The 17,761-nt window shown below is 63.3% G+C and overlaps 10 protein-coding genes across 10 annotated transcripts in view; 7 read left to right on the top strand and 3 right to left on the bottom strand.

The window, feature by feature from the left end:
• AMSG_09585 (ubiquitin carboxyl-terminal hydrolase 34) overlaps positions 1 to 412 on the bottom strand; it is a 9,113-nt gene extending 8,701 nt beyond the window's left edge. The window contains exon 1 of the mRNA XM_013898690.1: positions 392 to 412. The gene's annotated coding sequence lies outside the window, so the exon portion shown is untranslated. The remainder of the gene's footprint in view (positions 1 to 391) is intronic.
• Positions 413 to 937: 525 nt separating this feature from the next.
• On the top strand, positions 938 to 2,254 carry AMSG_09584 (uncharacterized protein; the record flags this gene model as incomplete). The annotated part of the gene is made up of 1 exon (XM_013898689.1): positions 938 to 2,254. One exon carries the CDS (start codon positions 938 to 940, stop codon positions 2,252 to 2,254), a length of 1,317 nt encoding a protein of 438 aa, XP_013754143.1.
• Positions 2,255 to 2,546: 292 nt separating this feature from the next.
• AMSG_09583 (uncharacterized protein) lies at positions 2,547 to 2,801 on the bottom strand (the record flags this gene model as incomplete). The annotated part of the gene is made up of 2 exons (XM_013898688.1): positions 2,547 to 2,569; positions 2,624 to 2,801. The coding sequence occupies 2 exons, from the start codon at positions 2,799 to 2,801 to the stop codon at positions 2,547 to 2,549; spliced, it is 201 nt and encodes a 66-aa protein (XP_013754142.1).
• Positions 2,802 to 3,166: 365 nt separating this feature from the next.
• Positions 3,167 to 4,189, top strand: AMSG_09582 (proteasome subunit beta type-6). Its single transcript, XM_013898687.1, has 2 exons — positions 3,167 to 3,232; positions 3,507 to 4,189. The coding sequence occupies exons 1-2, from the start codon at positions 3,191 to 3,193 to the stop codon at positions 4,107 to 4,109; spliced, it is 645 nt and encodes a 214-aa protein (XP_013754141.1). The 5' UTR covers positions 3,167 to 3,190; the 3' UTR covers positions 4,110 to 4,189.
• Positions 4,190 to 4,810: 621 nt separating this feature from the next.
• AMSG_09581 (uncharacterized protein) lies at positions 4,811 to 6,037 on the top strand (the record flags this gene model as incomplete). Its single annotated transcript, XM_013898686.1, has 1 exon — positions 4,811 to 6,037. One exon carries the CDS (start codon positions 4,811 to 4,813, stop codon positions 6,035 to 6,037), a length of 1,227 nt encoding a protein of 408 aa, XP_013754140.1.
• A 920-nt stretch (positions 6,038 to 6,957) lies between these two features.
• AMSG_09580 (uncharacterized protein) lies at positions 6,958 to 8,851 on the top strand. Its single transcript, XM_013898685.1, has one exon. It carries the CDS (start codon positions 7,367 to 7,369, stop codon positions 8,654 to 8,656), a length of 1,290 nt encoding a protein of 429 aa, XP_013754139.1. The 5' UTR covers positions 6,958 to 7,366; the 3' UTR covers positions 8,657 to 8,851.
• A 1,830-nt stretch (positions 8,852 to 10,681) lies between these two features.
• AMSG_09578 (MM-ALDH protein) lies at positions 10,682 to 12,821 on the top strand. Its single transcript, XM_013898684.1, has 2 exons — positions 10,682 to 10,745; positions 11,222 to 12,821. The coding sequence occupies exons 1-2, from the start codon at positions 10,698 to 10,700 to the stop codon at positions 12,776 to 12,778; spliced, it is 1,605 nt and encodes a 534-aa protein (XP_013754138.1). The 5' UTR covers positions 10,682 to 10,697; the 3' UTR covers positions 12,779 to 12,821.
• Positions 12,822 to 12,833: 12 nt separating this feature from the next.
• AMSG_09577 (uncharacterized protein) lies at positions 12,834 to 13,652 on the bottom strand (the record flags this gene model as incomplete). The annotated part of the gene is made up of 2 exons (XM_013898683.1): positions 12,834 to 13,433; positions 13,563 to 13,652. 2 exons carry the CDS (start codon positions 13,650 to 13,652, stop codon positions 12,834 to 12,836), a joined length of 690 nt encoding a protein of 229 aa, XP_013754137.1.
• Positions 13,653 to 14,374: 722 nt separating this feature from the next.
• On the top strand, positions 14,375 to 16,015 carry AMSG_09576 (uncharacterized protein; the record flags this gene model as incomplete). Its single annotated transcript, XM_013898682.1, has 1 exon — positions 14,375 to 16,015. The coding sequence occupies one exon, from the start codon at positions 14,375 to 14,377 to the stop codon at positions 16,013 to 16,015; it is 1,641 nt and encodes a 546-aa protein (XP_013754136.1).
• A 325-nt stretch (positions 16,016 to 16,340) lies between these two features.
• On the top strand, positions 16,341 to 17,393 carry AMSG_09575 (uncharacterized protein; the record flags this gene model as incomplete). The annotated part of the gene is made up of 2 exons (XM_013898681.1): positions 16,341 to 16,468; positions 16,538 to 17,393. The coding sequence occupies 2 exons, from the start codon at positions 16,341 to 16,343 to the stop codon at positions 17,391 to 17,393; spliced, it is 984 nt and encodes a 327-aa protein (XP_013754135.1).
• Positions 17,394 to 17,761: the final 368 nt, after the last annotated feature.

Genomic DNA, 17,761 nt, shown 5'->3' with positions numbered 1-17,761 from the left:
GTGGTGGGTGGGTGGTAGGGTAGGGTAGGGTAGGGTAGGGAGGAGGAGGTAGTGTGTGTGTGTGTGTGTGTGTGTGTGTGTGTGTGTGTGTGTGTGTGTGTGTGTGTGTGTGTGGTGACAGGGTAGTGTTGGTGGTGGTGGTGGTGGTGGTGGCCGGAAGAAAGGCTCTGTCACTGTCTGTGGAAAGGAAACGATGGAGAACAAGGTGGAGGGGAAGGGGAGGGGGGGGTGGGGAAGGGGGGAAGGGGGGAAGGGGGGGAGGGGGGGTAGGTAGGTAGGGAGGAAAGAGGTGTGGTGGGGGAGAAGGGAGGGCAGAGAGGGAGAGGGAGTATGTCTGTGTATATGCGGGTGGTGGTGGGAGAAGGTGGTAGGGAATGGCTGTGTGGCGTACCGTCCGTCCGACGTCAAGTGGTTGTTCTTGTTGCTCTGTGGTGGCTTGTCCGGCGTCACGTTCACACCGGTTTTCCCTCTTGGTAGATGGAGGGGCGGATGGAGGGGGGGGTGTGGGGATGGCGATCGAGGAGTGGTGGATGTCTCTGTGGGTGTGTATCTGTGGGTATGTGTGATGGCGATGATGATGGCAATGATGGTGGTGGTGGTGGTGGGCTGGGTCGGGAGGTCAGGCGTGATTCAGGGTCGCAGTCATGCGTGGTTGCGTGGATTGCGACATTCGGAACGGGCGGTTTTAGGGGGCGGTGTAAGGGGGGCGGTGCAAGGGGGCAGGACGGGTAGAGTGAGACCGGCGGATGGCAGTTGATGGCGGTTTGATGTCGGCATGCAGCAGCTGGCAAGTGATGGAAGCAGCAGCCAGTCGCCGACGTCAGCGAGACGGCAGTGAACGCCGACAGCAGGGCGGGAGCGTGGTGAGGGGGGTCACACTCGTCGTGTGTGACAAGGTCAAACAAGGAGCTCAAAGAGGAGGAAGAGGATACGCAGTATGGCCGAGAGTGTGCTGCTGAAGCTCAAAAGTGCCAATGGGGCTGCGGCGTTCTACTTGGTCGCCCGCACCTCATGGCGGGTGAGCCAGTTGAAGAACGTTCTCGAAGCGCATCATCCCTCGCATCCGCCAGCACTCTGTCAGAAGCTGGTCTTTGCCGGCGCCATCCTCAAAGACTCGAACACACTCGCACATGTCTTTGCAAAGCTTGCCGCTGCCGGATCATCGTATGATGCAGACGGTGTCACCATGCACTTGGTCTTTCCCGCGTCAAACGTCAACGCCGAGGCTCTGCCCAACTCGCCGCTCACCGCCCCGGCGCCGCGCCTACCTGGCGATGCCGACGGCGCTGTCTTGCCCAAGGTGACAGACAAAGATGCGCCTGCACTGCCGGATGCAGTAGCCCAGCAGGGCGAGGGCCAGGCGGAAGTCGGCGGCGAGGACGGGTTTACACTCCCGCGGGTCGAGGCGGTGTACAGTCCGCTCGGCTCGCCGACACTGGTACCGGTGGCGAGCCCAGAGGCAGCGATGGCCCAGTACTACGCCACCTACTACGCCGAATACTACCGCGCGTGGTACGAGGCCCAGCTGGCGGACGGGTGCCAGCAGCCGAACGACGTGGCGAGCCCGCTGGTGGACGCCGTGGCGGCAGGCAACGGCGGCGAGATGGAAGAAGCCGGCGAGGCTGCAGGAGGCGAAGCCGAGGCCGAGGCTGAGGCCGACGCCGCGGTTGGCGGTGGTGGTGCCGGCGGCTGGTTGCGTGCCGGAGTCGGTGCCGCCGCCTGGGCCGCTCCGATGCTGGTCAAATGCGGCGTCCTCCTCTCAATGCTCGCACCAGCAATCACAACCGACGAGCTGATGCTTGTGGGTGGGCTAGCGATCGCTGTGGTCATTGCCCAGATGCTCATCCGGTTCCACATCCAGCGCCGCAACGACGCATTCAACGAGCGGGTCCGCCTGCTCCGCGAGGCGCGCGAGGCTGCCGAGGCCGCGGCTGCCGCTGCAGCTGAGATCCAGGCGGCGCAGGCCGCCGACGATGCGGCTGCCGAGGCTACTGCGGCCCCCGCCGAAGCTGATGCCGCCGCTCAGGCAGCAGCGCGGCTGCAGCAGCTGCAGGCTGAACAGAATGCGCCGCCGGCGTCGATTGTCTCGCGGGTGTACCACGAGGCTGTGGGCCTCCTCGCGCCGTTCATCATGTCGCTCTTCCCGGCCTACCGCCCACCGGATCGGGTTCCTGACCATCTGCTCCAGCCCGCACAGCCACCAGCACCGCCAGCCGAACGTGATCCCGCTGTTCCTGTCCCACCAGCCCAGTAGTCGTGGCGCAGGTAAAAATCTCCGGCGCCGTCGATGCGGTGCAGGCTAGCCAGGTCGAGATCGAGATCGAGAGCGGAGCAGGGGAGCGGGGGTGGGGGAGAAAGGAGGGAGAGGGTAGGGGTTAGGGGTTGGAAGGGTTTACGGTGCAGCAGCGCAGCGGGCAGCTTGTGGCGGCAGTCGATGGCAGCGGTGGCCGCGGCGGGCGGAGGAGGCGGGAGCAGCGAGGGCGAGTGCGACGAGCGAAGCAGCAGCGACAGCGGCAGCGGCAGTAGCAGTAGCAGCAGCAGGGCGACTAGTGGCCGCCGTGGGCAGAGTCTGTGTGTGCCGAGCCGGCGTGGGCGTCCGAGGCAGCAGCAGCATGACCATGACCAGAGCCGTGGCCCGAGGAGGAGGAGGTCATGGAGGAGACGACAAAGTCACCGAGGCAGTAGACACCAAAGGCACCGAGGGCAATGCCAAAGCCAGGGAACATGCTCCGAATGTTGTTCGCCTTGGTAATGACAGGGTGGAGCCGCCAGAGTTCGGCCTGGGGGTTGAAGCGGGACATGACTGCGGGTAAGCGTCAGAGCGGTGTGATGGTCCCTTGCCCTCGCCTCAGTTGGCTGCTGAGTTGGCCGCCAAGTTGGGTGAGTCAGGCCGACGAGACGGCTGATGTGGCGATCGGATCGGGGTGTATGTGGTGCGTGTGTGTGTGTGTGGTGGGGGGGGGGGATGGGGTTGACGAGCGGTAGGGGGTTGATGGTGATGATGTTGGTTGGCTGTGGCTGGCTATGACGATGGGTGGACTGGGCATCGTGGCTGTGGCCTTGTCACCGGCCTTTGGAAGAAGGCGAGACAGCGACAGGCGACCGATCAACAGCACGGAGCGGCGGAGGCAGTGGCTGGGCCAGGGATAGAGTTGGATGGAGCACTTGTCTTTGAGCTCTGCGGGGAGACATGGAGTACCCGGAGCTGAAGAAGGGTGAGGTTGACCTCGGTGTACGTGGCGTGGCAGGGCGTGGGCGGACGAGAGGTTGGAAGGCGAGGTAGGGCGGTGGTGGGTGGCGGGGGGGGGAGGGGAGGGGGGCGAGACGGTGGCGGCAGCAGGTCGCTCTACGGCTTTTTTGGCAAGAGGAGGGCAGGTCGCGGAGCATGTTCCATGGAGGTCAAGTTGGTCAGGGTAGGCAGGAGAAGAAGCGCTGTGGCAGAAGGAGGGACTCATGGAGAGTGTGATGGGGATGTGCTGTTGTATGGACGGCTTGTGGAAGGACAGACCTCGATTATGGGCGTGGCGTTTGACGGCGGCGTGGTGATCGGCGCCGACTCGCGGACGACGACGGGCTCGTACATTGCCAACCGGGTGTCTGACAAGCTGACGCAGCTTGCGGACAACATCTACTGCTGCCGGTCCGGGTCTGCGGCTGACACGCAGGCTGTGGCCGAGTACGTCAAGTTCCATCTCGCCATGCATAAGGAGGAGATCGGCGGCGAGCCCAAGGTGTCGGTGGCGGCAAGGGTGGTCGGCTCGATGGTGTACAACAACAAGGACTCGCTCATGGCTGGCATCATCATTGCAGGCTGGGACGAGGTCGACGGCGGCTCGGTCCACATTGTGCCGCTCGGTGGCGGCGTCGTCAAGATGCCGTTTGCCATCGGTGGCTCGGGCTCGACTTACATCTACGGCTGGGTCGACGACAACTACAAGGAGGGCATGACCCGCGACGAGTGCATCGAGTTTGTCCGTAACGGCCTCGCCCTCGCCATGGCTCGCGACGGCTCCTCCGGTGGCCTCATCCGCATGGCTGTCATTGATAAGGACGGCGTCGAGCGCATGATGATCCCGGGCAACGAGCTCCCGCGCTTCTTTGACAAGTGAGGAGCGCATGCCGTGCGGCGGTGGACGCCGCGACGAGGACTGTGTGTAGAAGGATGAATGTAAAGAGTGAAGGTGCGAGACTATCCGAGTTTGAGTGTGTGGGCAAGAAGCGACGCAGCAGAACGCCAACTTGGCTGCGAGCCGAGTCTTTCAGCCGGAGCGCCGATTGCAGCCGTCGCTCTCTCGCCCCTTCCCCCCGCCCCCTCCCCGTCCCTCCGCGCCCCACCCCTATGGCCCTGCAGCAACACACGTAACTTGCAGCACCGTCCCCTCCCCCCCCCCCTTCCTTCTTCCCTCCCTCCCCGCCTTCCTTGTCCTCTCCCTCAGCAACTAGGCGAGGACCGGTGGTGCGTGTGTCTGCGCATGGCTGCGGTCTCCCGTCCGACAAGGTTGCCAGCCATGATGACCGACGCAGCCGGAGGCCACCGCCGGCCCCAGCAGCAGTCTCCAGCCAGTGCGGTTCCTGCTGCACGTGCCGCACACTCTGGTAGTCATGGAGAGTTGCGGGGCAAGTTGCTGGTGCCGTTCATGGTAGAGACGATCGTGATGGAGCCACGCGCGGCGGCAATGGCTGTGTCAGTAGCGACGGTGATGGAGCTGGGGCCAGCCATGAGACTGCATCAGCAGCAGGACCGTCATCATCATCATCACTGCCAGCGGCTACTGCTGGTGGCGGCGGTACTGTTGTTGCCGAGGTTGAGATGTCTAACCTCGCCAGGCATGGCGATGATGATCTTGGCTTTGAGGCAGACTCGGAGTTTGGGAGCGCGTACGACGAGTACGAGTATGACGAGTACAGCTGCAGCGAGTATGGCTACGAGTACGGGGATGGAGACGATGACCAGCTAGCAGAGGCTTACCCGCGCGCACTGCCGCTGGAGCTGGAGCACGCGCTCGTCGGTCTGATGGTGGACGTGCAGCAGGTGGCACGGTGCGCGTTTCGCGGCGTGGGCTCGCGGGCGCGGGCGGTCACCTGGGGCGTCCTCGCCGGGCTGTTGCCCAAGTGGCACGGCGACCGGCCGGCGGCGCTGGCGAACCATCACCTGGGCTACGTATATGCCGTAGAGGCTGCAGCTGTGCGCCTCGCGCCGTCGGTCATGGACCGCATCGACACTGATGTCGAGCGGACCCTGCCACGGGCGTGCGTCTTTAGCCGCCCACCACTCTCGATATCTCTTGCCCGCATGCTGCGGGTCTACGCTCACGCTCGAGCCGACGGCCAGTACGTGCAGGGCATCTCCGACCTCGCGGGTCTCATGCTGGTGCAGTACCTGGCGTCGGTTTCGCGGGCAACGTCAGGCCCACACGCAGACGCGCTTGCCGCCGCACAGCCTGTGCTCTGGTGGGCATCCATTGGCGAGCTGGCCGCCTCGGTCCCGCTCGAGTTCCTCATGGCCGTTGAGGCCGAGGCCTTTGCCTGCCTCGACTCGCTGCTCGCCGCCTCGGGCCTTCGTGGCCTGTACACGCCCACCCAGCCACGGGTTCTGGAGCTCCTCGACGCTGTCGACGTCCTCCTCGAAAACGAGCTCCCCGCCCTCGCTGCAGCTCTTGCGGCGCGTGGCATCTCTTCGCCGCTCTACGCCCACCGCTGGATCGCGTGCCTCTTTGCCCGCGAGCTTCCTGTCGGCGTCCTCGGTCCGATCTGGGACGCCCTCTTTGCTTACCGTGCGCTCGAAGCCAACCGTCTCGGAGCCTTTGTCGTTGCCCTCTGCATCGAGCTCCTCCGAATGTACGGCAAGCCTCTCCTTGCCCCTGACCTCACGTTTGAGGCCGCCATCCATCACCTGCAGCATCTCCCGCTCGACTCGTGGGGCCCTGCCGACGCCGTCCGCTTTACCGCCCGCGCCGCTGCCGCCGAGGCCATCCGCCACCGTGCCCACTTGCTCGTCGAAGCCGAAGCCGAAGCCGATCCCAGCCCCGACCCTTGAACCGCCTGCATAGCACCCGCGAGCCTCGGCCTGCATGGCAGCCCCTCCCCCCCCTCCCCCTGTTCACCTTCCCACCGCCCTTACCTCCCGATCACCGCCATTCAACCACTCGCCCCCATCTCTATTGCCCCGATATCGAGGTATGGCATGGCAGGCTCGTCCATCTGCGGCATTGTCCTTCATGAACAATTTCCCATCGCACGGCATTGAGCAGCCCAAACCAAGCCACTGACCCGCAACAAGAGGCGAGGGGAGCACAGTCCGAGCCCAGCCAGCACAAGTCAGGTCATTCCACACCTCACCCCACTCCGCTCTCTTGTACTCTCTTGCACACACGGTATCCTCACACCGGTCTTTGTGCGTAATCTTTGCTCTCGGACTCGGACTCGGACTCGGACTCGGACTCGGCCTCGCGACTCGCGACTCAGACTCTCGCTCGCGACTCAGACTCTCGCTCGCGCCTGCTCTCCTCACATATAGCTTCATCAACCACGAGAGTGTGCACCTCTTCCACCACCGTATACGTATTTCATTTCGCGCAGAGTAGACGGCTGCGCGGACGGATCGACGGACAACACGGATCGGCCGACGTCGAGAGCACAACTCAACACAGCACAACGCAACACAACCATCTGTCGACATCATGGAGTTCTTTGTCAAGTACTCGGCACTGCCGGTGGTAGTGGACCAAGACAAGGTCAACTTGCTGAAGGAGGCGGGTGCGCACAAGACCTCGCACTCGGGCGGACGAACGCTGCTGGATCATTGCGTGGGCGTGTACGGGCTGATGAAGCTGATCTCGTACTCCAAGTCCGCGGCGGTGGCCGGCCTCGTCCACTCGATCTACTCGACCGAAGCGTTTACCACGCAGAGCCTGCCGCTGGATGCACGGCCGCGGGTCCGTGAGGTGCTCGGCGAGCGGGCCGAGTTCCTGGCCTACGCCTTCTGCGCCATGGACCGCAGCGAGTTTGTGTTCTCCGAGGTAGTGCCCGGCGAGTACTCGTTCTTTGACCGGTTTGCAGACCGGGTGGTGAGCCTGGCTAAGGACGAGTACTACGATCTGGTCGACCTTGCCTTTGCCAACGAGCTCGAGCAGCTCCATCCGCGGCGACACGGCCACCTTGGCGACGGCGACGGATCGGCAGCGTTCCTTGCGGCGCTGCTGCCCAAGGTGTCCAAAGAGGCGATCATCTTCTACGACCGCGTCTTTCGCACAACACACCGCTGCCGCTCTCGTCGACTGCGGGCCGCGACGTACACGCGCTGTGGGCCGACGCGCCGCGGCCGCAGGTTGACGACTCGGCGAGCTGGCACTCGCGGTTCTCACCCATGTTCCTCTCGCGGGTCCCGCCGGCGCTTCTGGAGCACGAGAGCGCCAAGGGCCGCGAGACCAGCGCTGGGGCGAGCGACGTTGTTGACCAGAGAGCGCTCTTTGCGCAGCTGACCGATTCGACTATCGAGTTTTGCGAGAACGACTTTTGGGACATGTGGGTGCGGATCAAGAAGCCCGACGGGTCGCTCGCCCCACTGGCGCTCCCGCCGGACGCCGACTACGACATGCTTCAGCTCGCGCTGTGCGAGGTGGTGGGCGTCGACCCGTCCGAGCATGCCATCCTTGGCCTCACCGAGCGCGGCTCCGGGCCTGTGCTCTCGCTCGAGTTCCTCACATCGGACATGCTCTGGCTCCTTGTGCCGGAGCAGGTCTACGGTGTGGTGCTGGTGCCTGCGACGTCGCGGTCGCTGGTGGCGCACGGGCTCGATGGCGCTTGCGCGGTCCCGCACCCAGTCGAAAGCCTCCTCCCGGCCCACTTTTCGCTCGACGAGCTCCGGCGCGAGATGTTTGTACCGGGCTCTGCTGCGGTGGCTGCCTTTGCGGCGGCGGCGGCGCGCAACGGCTCGGTCTCACTCGCGCTGCCTACCGAGGCTGTGGCGTACATTCACGCGGCGATTGCGGCGGGCGACGCGTTCTTTGACCTCGAGCGGCCGGCCAAGGGCGCGACATCGGTCGAGTTTGATGAGGCCAAGTTTGCTGGCTACGCCTCGAACAGGTTCCGCGAGTGGATGCAGGTCCGCAACGTGTTTGATTCGAGCGCGGTGAACCAGGCGTATGGTGCGTTTCCCAGCTTCTCGCGGGCGCTGCTGCGACTGTGGGTGGTGCTGGAGGGCATTGCCCGCGACGTGGTGGCGCTCCTCTGCCTCGGCATCGGCATGCCGCCGGCACGGCTGCTGGACCTTTGCGACCGTCCGGGCATTCCGCCGGTCATGGCGGCGCTGTTCGAGGGTGAGGAGGCGGTGCCGGCGGCGCTGCTCTCGCGGTACGACGCCGAGGTTGCGGCCGGCGCGAGTGCGATGGAGCTGGAGAGCTCGTCGTCGGCGTGGCAGCGCGAGAGCGGGAAGAACTTCCCGGCTCCAACGTCATGCGGTTCTTCCGCTACCACACCGGCAAGACGCCTGAGGACCGCGAGAAGTTCAAGCGGTCGTACCCGTCGTCGCCGCATGCGGATCTCGGCCTGGTCACCGTCGCGCCGGTATCGCCGAACCCGGCGCTCGAGGTCCAGTCGCACCTCACCGAGGGCCTTTTTTGCGTCGAGGAGAAGCTCAAGCCCGTCGAGGACGTGACGGTCATGCTTGGCGAGAACCTCGGGTACTTGACCCGCGGCTTCTACCGCGCCCCGTTCCACCGGGTCATTCCCAACTACGAGGAGACCAGATACTCGATGCCGTTCTTTCTCCGCGGGCACCCTGCGGCGGTGTGCGATCCGGCGGCAGTGTGTGAGGGCGTCGATGCCCTGCCCGCCGCGCCAATCGCTGACAACGTCGAGCCGCGCCGCCCGTATCAGGTGCACGAGGTCATGGACCTGGTTGTCCAGTCGCGCCCGCTGGGCGTGCCCGAGTACACCGACTATTGAGACTATTGAGGCAAAGCAAAAAGAGCATGGGGGAGAAATGTTTAGCGAGTCTAGGCATCGACGTCGGCATCAGCGGTAGCGTCGGCCTCAGCGTCGGTCGCGAGGTGCTTGGTCGCCTCGAGCATGGCGTCGGCCTCGTCGGCCATGTCGGCGACGTCAACGGTGTGGATGTACGAGCGGACAAGTTTCCACGCCGGCGAGCAGATCTCGTAGTCGCGAGCGAGCATGATGAGGGCCTTGATCTGGAACTTGTCAGCCAGTGCGGCCTCGATGAGCGGCTTGACCTCCTCCAGCTGGCGGGCCTGGAGCTTCTCGACGTCCGCCTGGCGGGTGTCGAGGGCGACCTGGCGCTGGGCGGCGCGCTCCTCGCGGGCCGCCTTGGCCGCGGCCTGCGACTCGCGAATGCGGGCCCAGATCTCTGCAGCCTTCTTGGATCCCTCTGACGACCCGATGATGTCGCCGTCAAGTGACTCCTCCTCGTTGTCGTCGTTGTCTCGCGGCTGCGGGTTGTTGTCGTCCGAGACGGCATCAGCATCGGCGTCGGTGTCAGCATCAGCATCGGCATCGGCGTCGGTGTCGTCGTTGGCATCGGCATCAGCATCAGCATCAACGTCTTCGTCGTCTTCTTTGACCACCTCATCGTCGTCTGCATCGTCGTCGTCGTCGTCATCGTCATCGTCATCGTCGTCCGCATCCTCATCATCGTCCTCATCAGCGTCCTCCTCGTCATCTTCGTCCTCGTCCTCCTCGTCGTCGTCGTCGTCCGCATCGTCCTCCTCCTCGTCCTCGTCATCATCATCATCATCGTCGTCGTCATCGTCCGCATCGTCGTCGTCATCGTCCGCATCGTCGTCGTCCTCCTCCTCCTCCTCGTCGTCGTCTTCGTCGTCATCCTCCTCTTCATCGCCCTCTTCCTGCTCCTCCTCCTCAAACCACATCTCCTCCTCGACCTGGAAGTCCAGACACTGATCAAGAGTCTCCAGCACAGAAACAGCCATGGTATTCACAACTGCGAGCCCATCTCCGACATCAGGCCGACAAGAACGATGGCCGGAGGCTTTGGATGAGTCGTATGCCGCCCGACACGAAAAAACCCCCACAGGCTGCACCCGGTGACTTGCCCGGTACGTATCAGCCTCTCAATGGCCATATAAGGCAAGTACACGAACGCACATAACATGACAAGACAGCACAGATTATGGGTGTTATAGTCATGTATATAGTGGGAAAGTGGAAGTAAAGAGCAAGGAAGACGAGGCGTACACGTGCTTGCGTTGCCCAGCAGCGACAGGTGCAGCTGCAGTTCGTCAGAAATCGCTGTGACTTTGCTTCATTTTCCTGTTGCTCGCGCCAAAGCCCAATTCGGTCCGATGAGCAGCCTGGTCCGGACCGGTTGCCGCAGAGATCGAGGACATGCTACCCATGATGCCGATGCAAGTGATGATAGCTGGGATAATTAGCAATATATATATATATATATGTGTGTGTGTATGTCTGTGGGGGGTGATGCGGTGGACGAGATAGACTCGGGACGGACTGGCCTAGCCAAGGCAACTGCAGTACTGCAGCCACTAGAGATCGTTCTCCAGAACAGCCACAATCCGTATCCGATTGGCCCTCTCCCTGATACCCACCGGCCATCAAGGACTCTCTGCCTGCCAAACGGATGCCGCGATGCCGCGCCAGGCGAGGCCCAACGAGCATTGTGGTCGCTGTTCTGCTGTCTTCCCATACTCAACTCTATCAATACCATGCTCAACCTCCGGCTTGCATCCACCGCCTCGCGGTACCTCCCGCAGGTATGTTAGAACATGCCCATATCGTGCATGGGGGCATAAGTAGTGGTAGTAGTGGGTGGTGGTGGTGGTGGTGGTGATGGTGGTATGGTGGTGTAGCGTAGCGTGTATGGTGTAGGCGTGGGTGCGTGTGGGCGGGCGCTGGCTGTGATCCCCCTTCGCACCCTCCCTCCCTCCCTCCCTCCCCCCTACCTACCCAGTAAGAGGGAAAGGAGACAAACATGGTGGGACAAAGTAGATGATGTTCCGAACAACCACATACAGAACATATGTCCGGAATACCATCCCCACCACATACCCTTAACCCTCCCCTCGGCCCTCCATTCCCCCCCCCCCCCCCCCCCCCCTTCCCCCCTGTCACTCCTGCTTTTTCTCCCTCTCGCTGGCAACCAACCCCCCTCCCCCCCCTGCCCCCCATCATCACCATGCTCACTCACATATGACCCATGATTTCTCTCTCGCTTTCTCTCTCTCTGTAGGTTGCGACTGCCGCCCTCTCAGTGTCGGCCCAGGCGTCGGCCCAGGCATCCAAGCTGCTCATCGACGGCGAGTGGAAGGAGTCTGCGGCGACGGAGCACATCGATGTGTTCAACCCGGCGACACAGGAGCTCGTGGCGCGTGTGCCCGAGACGACCAACGACGAGTTCGAGGCTGCGGTGGCGGCAGCCAAGGCGGCGTTCCCTGCGTGGAAGGCTACGTCGGTGGCCAACCGTGTCCGGGTCATGCTCAAGTACCAGGCGCTCATCCGTGAGCACCAGACGGAGATCGCCAAGCTCATTGTGGACGAGCAGGGTAAGACGCTTGTGGACGCCGAGGGCGACGTGTTCCGCGGCCTCGAGGCGGTCGAGTACTGCTGCACCATGGTCCCGCACCTGTTTGGCGAGTCGTCGCAGAGCGTGGCCACCAACCTCGATGTGGTCTCATGGCAGGAGCCGCTTGGCGTCTGCGCCGGCATCACGCCGTTCAACTTCCCGGCCATGATCCCGCTGTGGATGTTCCCGATGGCCATCACCGCCGGCAACACCTTTATCCTCAAGCCGTCGGAGAAGGACCCGACTGCGTCGCTGCGCCTGGTCGAGCTTGCCGAGGAGGCCGGCGTGCCCAAGGGCGTGCTCAACGTTGTTCACGGCTCGGTTGACACGGTCAACAACATCTGCGACCACCCCGACATTCGCGCCATCTCGTTCGTCGGCTCGGGTCCGGCCGGCAAGCACATCTTCACCCGCGGCTCGGCCAACGGCAAGCGTGTCCAGTCGAACCTCGACGCCAAGAACCACGGCGTCATCATGCCCGATGCCAACCGCGAGTCGGTCGTCAACGCGCTCGTCGGTTCCGGCTTTGGCGCCGCCGGCCAGCGCTGCATGGCCCTCTCCACCATCGTCACCGTCGGCGAGTCGGCCGAGTGGATCAACGACGTGGCCGAGAAGGCTGCCAAGCTCACCGTCTCGGGCGGCATGGAGCCCGATGCCGACGTCGGCCCGGTCATCTCCAAGCAGTCCCTTGAGCGCATCCACTCGATCATCGAGTCGGCCGAGAAGGAGGGCGCCACCATCCTCCTCGACGGCCGCAACGTCGACGTGCCCGCCAAGTACGCCGAGGGCAACTTTGTTGGGCCCACCATCATCACCAACGTCACCCCCGACATGACTTGCTACAAGGAGGAGATCTTCGGCCCGGTCGTCGTCGTCCTCTCTGTCGACACCCTCGACGAGGCCATCGACCTTGTCAACGGTAACGAGTTTGGCAACGGCACCGCCATCTTCACCGCCTCGGGCGCCGCCGCCCGCAAGTACGCCTCCGAGGTCGAGGTCACCCAGGTCGGCATCGGCAACCCGGGCGTGCCCATCCCGGTCCCGCCCGCAGCCTTCTCCTTCTCGGGCGGCAAGGCCTCCCACTGGTCCGGCGGCCGCCTCTTCCTCGGCAAGGAGGGCATTGGCTTCTTCACCCAGACCAAGACCGTCATGTCGTCGTGGAACTACGACCACGAGGCCGTCGAGGAGCTCCGCACCTCCATGCCCGTCCACCACAAGCAGTAGAGCGGCAAGCCGTTGTGTAAAACATCGTCTTTACCCCAAGACATCGCCGCGCTCTTCACCGCCGCCGCCCGATCGACGTCGCATGTACCTTGTGAGCGTCAAACGGCGCCTCCCACGGCTCGCTCCCGGTGAGCAGCATGGCGAGGACAAATGCGTGCCCAAGCTTGCGCTTGGTATTGTACAATATCCGCTCAAACGAGCCAAGAGCGGCGATCGAGTTGTGGCCGTCAAAGTCAAACAGTGCGAGCTTCTTGCCGCTCTTCACCGCCTTCTCATACACCGCCTTCAGCTTGCCCCAGCCCACCGTCGCCCGCACGGCATCGGCGTAGAGCGGCGCGTAGATCTCCAGCCTCGCCTCGACATACCCCAGCCTCCGACCCTTCCACAGCGCATACAGCGGCTTGGCGCCGCGGCCCATCGGGAACCGCACCGCCTTGGGGTTGGCAAACCCAGCCTCGGCCCACACAAAGTACGCATCAGTCGGCTCATTATCGTCGTCGGCGTGGACCGCGTACACCTTGGTGTACTGCCACGCATTCTCGAATCGCGCCGCCTGATACACCCGGCCGCCGCCCAGATCCACCGTCACTGGGCCGAGGAAAAACGGCGAGAGTTCGTGTGTCCACTTCTCCTTGCTCCGCGACGTCACATTGATCTGTGCTCAGGCCGAGCCAGTGCGACTCCGGCCAGCCCATGAGTCGCAGTGTCGAGCTTGCGCTCTCTCCGCCCTCTGCCGCCCGCCGAGCCCCCCCCCCCCCCCCCCCCCCCGACCTCCTCACCTTACCTTGACTGTATCATCGGATACCGAATCGCCACGGCCATACACCACAATGCTCGCCGCAGCAACAGTGTCCGGATCTGGTGTCGCAGCCATGTCAGCCGGCGTACGGGTGGAGTGGTGGCGCTATTGCAGAGCGTTGCTCAACAGGCGGCGGCTTTCCTTTCCATTTGGATTCCAGTCCGGCACGATGCCGAGTCGCACTCTTTGGCCGAGCACAGAGACATGGACCCTTTTGTGCGATGCTGTTGTGGCGATACTTGCGTCCATTAGCCTCTTCCACCGACCTGGCCCCTCTGCGATCACGTTAGGGACCAGCTCATCAAGCTCGGTCTTTGCAGCGGGCCACCCTCAGGTCTGCCTGCCACTACACTGGGCAAACACCCCTTAAAACCGCATCAGCATCCACGTCCACTCCCATCCATTCTCCTTCTGCCCCCCCCCCCTACTACGTCTCCGTGCTGCACTCTGCTAGCGAGACGCCCATCGTCAAGTGAGGGCAGATCTGACGCTTCTAGCTCGGCATGAGGCGCTGTTTCGTTTTGTTTTTCTCTCCAGCAGCAAATAGCACAGCATTTTGCTGCCGTCACACACACCACCACGCCCCTCTCCCCCCCTCCCTCCCTCCCCCCCTCCCGCGCGCGCCCGCTGGTACTCTGGAGCGCCTCTCACACGCAAAAACTGCTACTCGCCATCTGTGAGGCTTCTCTGTCTTGTGTTGCGGGCTACGTACCCTCAACAGGACCAGAACGGGGATTTCTGCAAGTCCCCATTGCCGTGGCTTCCGGCGTAGACTGGGTCTCACTCTTTCGCGGACGATGAAGTTCTCAGCGCCGCCGATCCCGCACTGGGCGGTTGACAACTTCCGATCGCCGTTTGCGGCGGCGGCAAGCTTTTGCCAGATCTTGTCGTTTGTGGTCGTGGTCATCGCTCCTGGGCTCCCTGCTGGTCTCGTCGTTGTGGCCACGCTGGTATGGCTGGCGACGCCACTCGGCGTCCTCGCCGCCATCGAAGGCGCAGACAAGATGCACAAGTTCGGGATTGGGCTTGCGGTGAGCCAGATGGTCATTGTGGTAGCTATCCTGACGATGGTTATTGCTCCCGATGAGCAGCACTTGCCAGCAGACGATGACGGCGACGGCGACGCAGTCTTCGTGGTGGCGTGTTCTGCTTCCAGCTTTACGCTTGCAGTGGTGGAGCTTGTCGGCTTGCTCATGGCACGCAATGAGCGGATTAGCCGGGCGCTGGGCTACACCGCTCAGCGACTGCGGTCACCAGTGCCGGGCGAGTCAACCGCGCGGCCGCTGGACTGGTTCCGGTTCCCGGTCCCGGTCCTCACCGCTGGCATGCTGATCTGGCTGGCATCGGTCATAGTTGCTGCTGTTGCCTTTATCATTGTCTCGATGATGCTTGACCTAGCAGTCTCTCTGCGAGGAGCCCCAGCTCTCACCGACATCATGAACAATGCCATCAACTTGCTGCAGTTCTACCAGGTTGTCGTGCCTCCTTTCATCGTGCTTTGCGGTACTGCAGGCGCGCTTGGCTTTGGGAGGCAGTTCCGCACCGACGTAACAGCTCTGATGGCAACAGGCATCAAGCCAACGGGTCTTACCGACAATGCGTTGCTCAAGGGTAAGGTCTCCCCAATTCTCGTACCGTCGCTCCTGGGCCGTGCGCTTGCCAATGCCTTCTTCTCACTGATGGTGCTTCTTTTCATCATTTTCTTTGTCTTCACACCGCTCGTTGTGCTCTTTGTCGTCTACGATCCCTTTTTCCAGTTTGTCATCAAGTTGGGCTTCTCATCGCTCGGCTCGCTACTGGGCAAGAAGGTGTGGCGCTGGCTTCTACTCACCTTTGTGTATGGCCGGGGCGATCCGTTGGAGATCTTACATCCGCGGCGGCACGCCATCGTCAATGGCATCGATATCATCGTCACGTTTGTGTTTGACGCCGGTGTAGCGTTCTTCACCGTTGTCCTTGCCATCGTCGCCAACGTGATCTTTGCCTTCCGGCCGGATAAGTCACTGTTTCCACGCGGATGGGAGCTGTCGGACCCGTCGTATCGGTCTTATCTGGCATGCGTTGCCATGTCGGCCGCGTACACCAACCCGATCGCTACAGCCGCGGTGGAGATATTGCGCAAGCCGAGCCACAGGCTCACACGCGCGCGCAAGAGGTGGGAGCTTGCCATCACGCTCTCGCGCAACCCATCGCTCATCGCACATCGCCGAAAGTGGCATCGACTCGTCGCCCCGCCCGTCGCTCTGCCTGAGTCGGTGCTCGACGGCAGCTCGAGCTCGTCGACCGACGGCAGCCTCAGTGCTATCGAGCTCTTTGAGCCGGTCTCGGCCCGGCGGGCCAGTAGCGACAACAGCTCCAGCAGCGGGTACAGTCAGATCAGCAAGGTATCCAACGGTGGCGAAGGCACCGACCCGCTCATCTTCTTCGAGTCGCAGTAAGACTACCCCAGCTTTGGTAGCAGGGAGCCATAGCCTGGCGAGTCGCGTGCCGGCGGATGGTCCTCGGCCCGCGACAAGTAGATCCAGCCCAAGCACCCACACACTCTGATCGGCAGCCGATCAGAGAGCTGCGAAACAACCGTCGCTTAAAGTGAGCACCTCGTGACTCAAGCAGCCACACACTCGGGGATCTGAGTCCGGCACTTTTATCGGAAGGCTGACCGGAGCTGCGACCACATGCTCCGCAGCGAAGCGAGCCGGCGTTTGACCGTAGGCATCTATTGGCAGGGCACTCGTCTCGGCCCATATCCGGACGAGAGGAACAATGCTCGACACGCTGCCGAACGAGCTGATTCTGTACATCGCGCTGGAGACGCATGTGCTCTCTCAGGGCGATGTGCTCTCACTAGCATGCGCCTGCCGCCGGTTCTCTGTCCTCTTCACCTCGTCCGAGTATGTGCGGCTTCGCTGGGCGGCTTTGGGAGGTGTGGCCCTAAATGCCGCGGCCGGGCGCTGGCGTAGTGCGCGGCTGGCGCTGGCAGCGGGCAACTTTGATCATCGTCGCGTCATCAACTTGCCGTTCAACATTGGCTCCACAGTGGTTGATGATCGGTGGTCGGCGCTATGTGCATTGGCCGATGTCGGGGCGCTTGCGGAAGAGACCGGCGCCCGTGAGCTGGCCACATCGCTGTTGGCTGACGACGGCATCGATGCCGGGGCCGATGCCAATACTGTGCTGCGGCGGGCGGCGGCAGCAGGCAATGTCGAGCTCATGCGGCTGCTGCTGACGCGGAGCGATGTTGATCCGTCCGACCACAACAACGACGCCATCCTGTGCGCGGTGTATTCTGGATCCGAGCCGGCCACGCGCGAGCTGCTCGCGCATCCGGAAGTCGATCCCGGGACTCGGAACAACGCGGCACTGGTCGCGGCGGCAAGTGACAACTTATGCGGCATTGTGCGCTTGCTCCTCGCGTCGCCTTTGGTCGATCCGGGCACCCAGAGCAATGCTGCGCTCGTCGAGGCCGCGACAGCCGGCCACGACGACGTCGTCGCTGCGCTCATCGCTGACGCCCGCGTCAATCTCGCCCTCCGCGGCAATTTGGCGTTCCTCAAAGCATGCACTCGCGGGCGGCTCGGCGTCGCCAAACTCCTCATTGCTCATCCGGCCATATCTCCACAGGCGCATGAAAACGCCGCACTCCGCAACGCGGCGGCAGGCGGGCACACTGCTGTCGTTGCGCTTCTCCTCGCCGATCCGCGGGTCGATCCCACCGCCCGGCGGACGGAAGCACTCCGGCGCGCGTCCCAGCGGCGTCATCGCGACATTGTCGATCTTCTCCTTGCGCACCCCGCCGTCGATCCCGAGCACTTGTGAACCGGGTTTGCGCCCGACGGTTGCGGCGGCCAGGCTGAGGCGCAGGCATCGGTGACTGCTGTCGAGGCCGATCGACCGAGCCGAAAGTAACACACACATGCACACACACACACACACACACACACACACACACACACCATGCCGACAGCAACCAACAGCCGCGATCAACTACGCAGGCGAGCCATCCACATCGATCCATCCGATCCGTCCGATCCGCCAGCCGGGCCAGCCAAAGTCGGCCTGCCCAACCCGCCCAACCCGCCCAGCTTGCCCCGGCCGACCGGCCGACCAACCCAGACCCGCGTCAGTTACCAGCCGCACGACAACGAGAACAACCACCTCACCTCCCCCCCCCCCCCCCCCCCTCC

The sequence above is a fragment of the Thecamonas trahens genome (genome assembly GCF_000142905.1).
Source record: "Thecamonas trahens ATCC 50062 unplaced genomic scaffold supercont1.52, whole genome shotgun sequence".
In the NCBI taxonomy this organism is placed as follows: domain Eukaryota; order Apusomonadida; family Apusomonadidae; genus Thecamonas; species Thecamonas trahens.
Note: the sequence above shows the minus strand (reverse complement) of the source record. Positions and strands in the feature narration are given on the sequence as shown.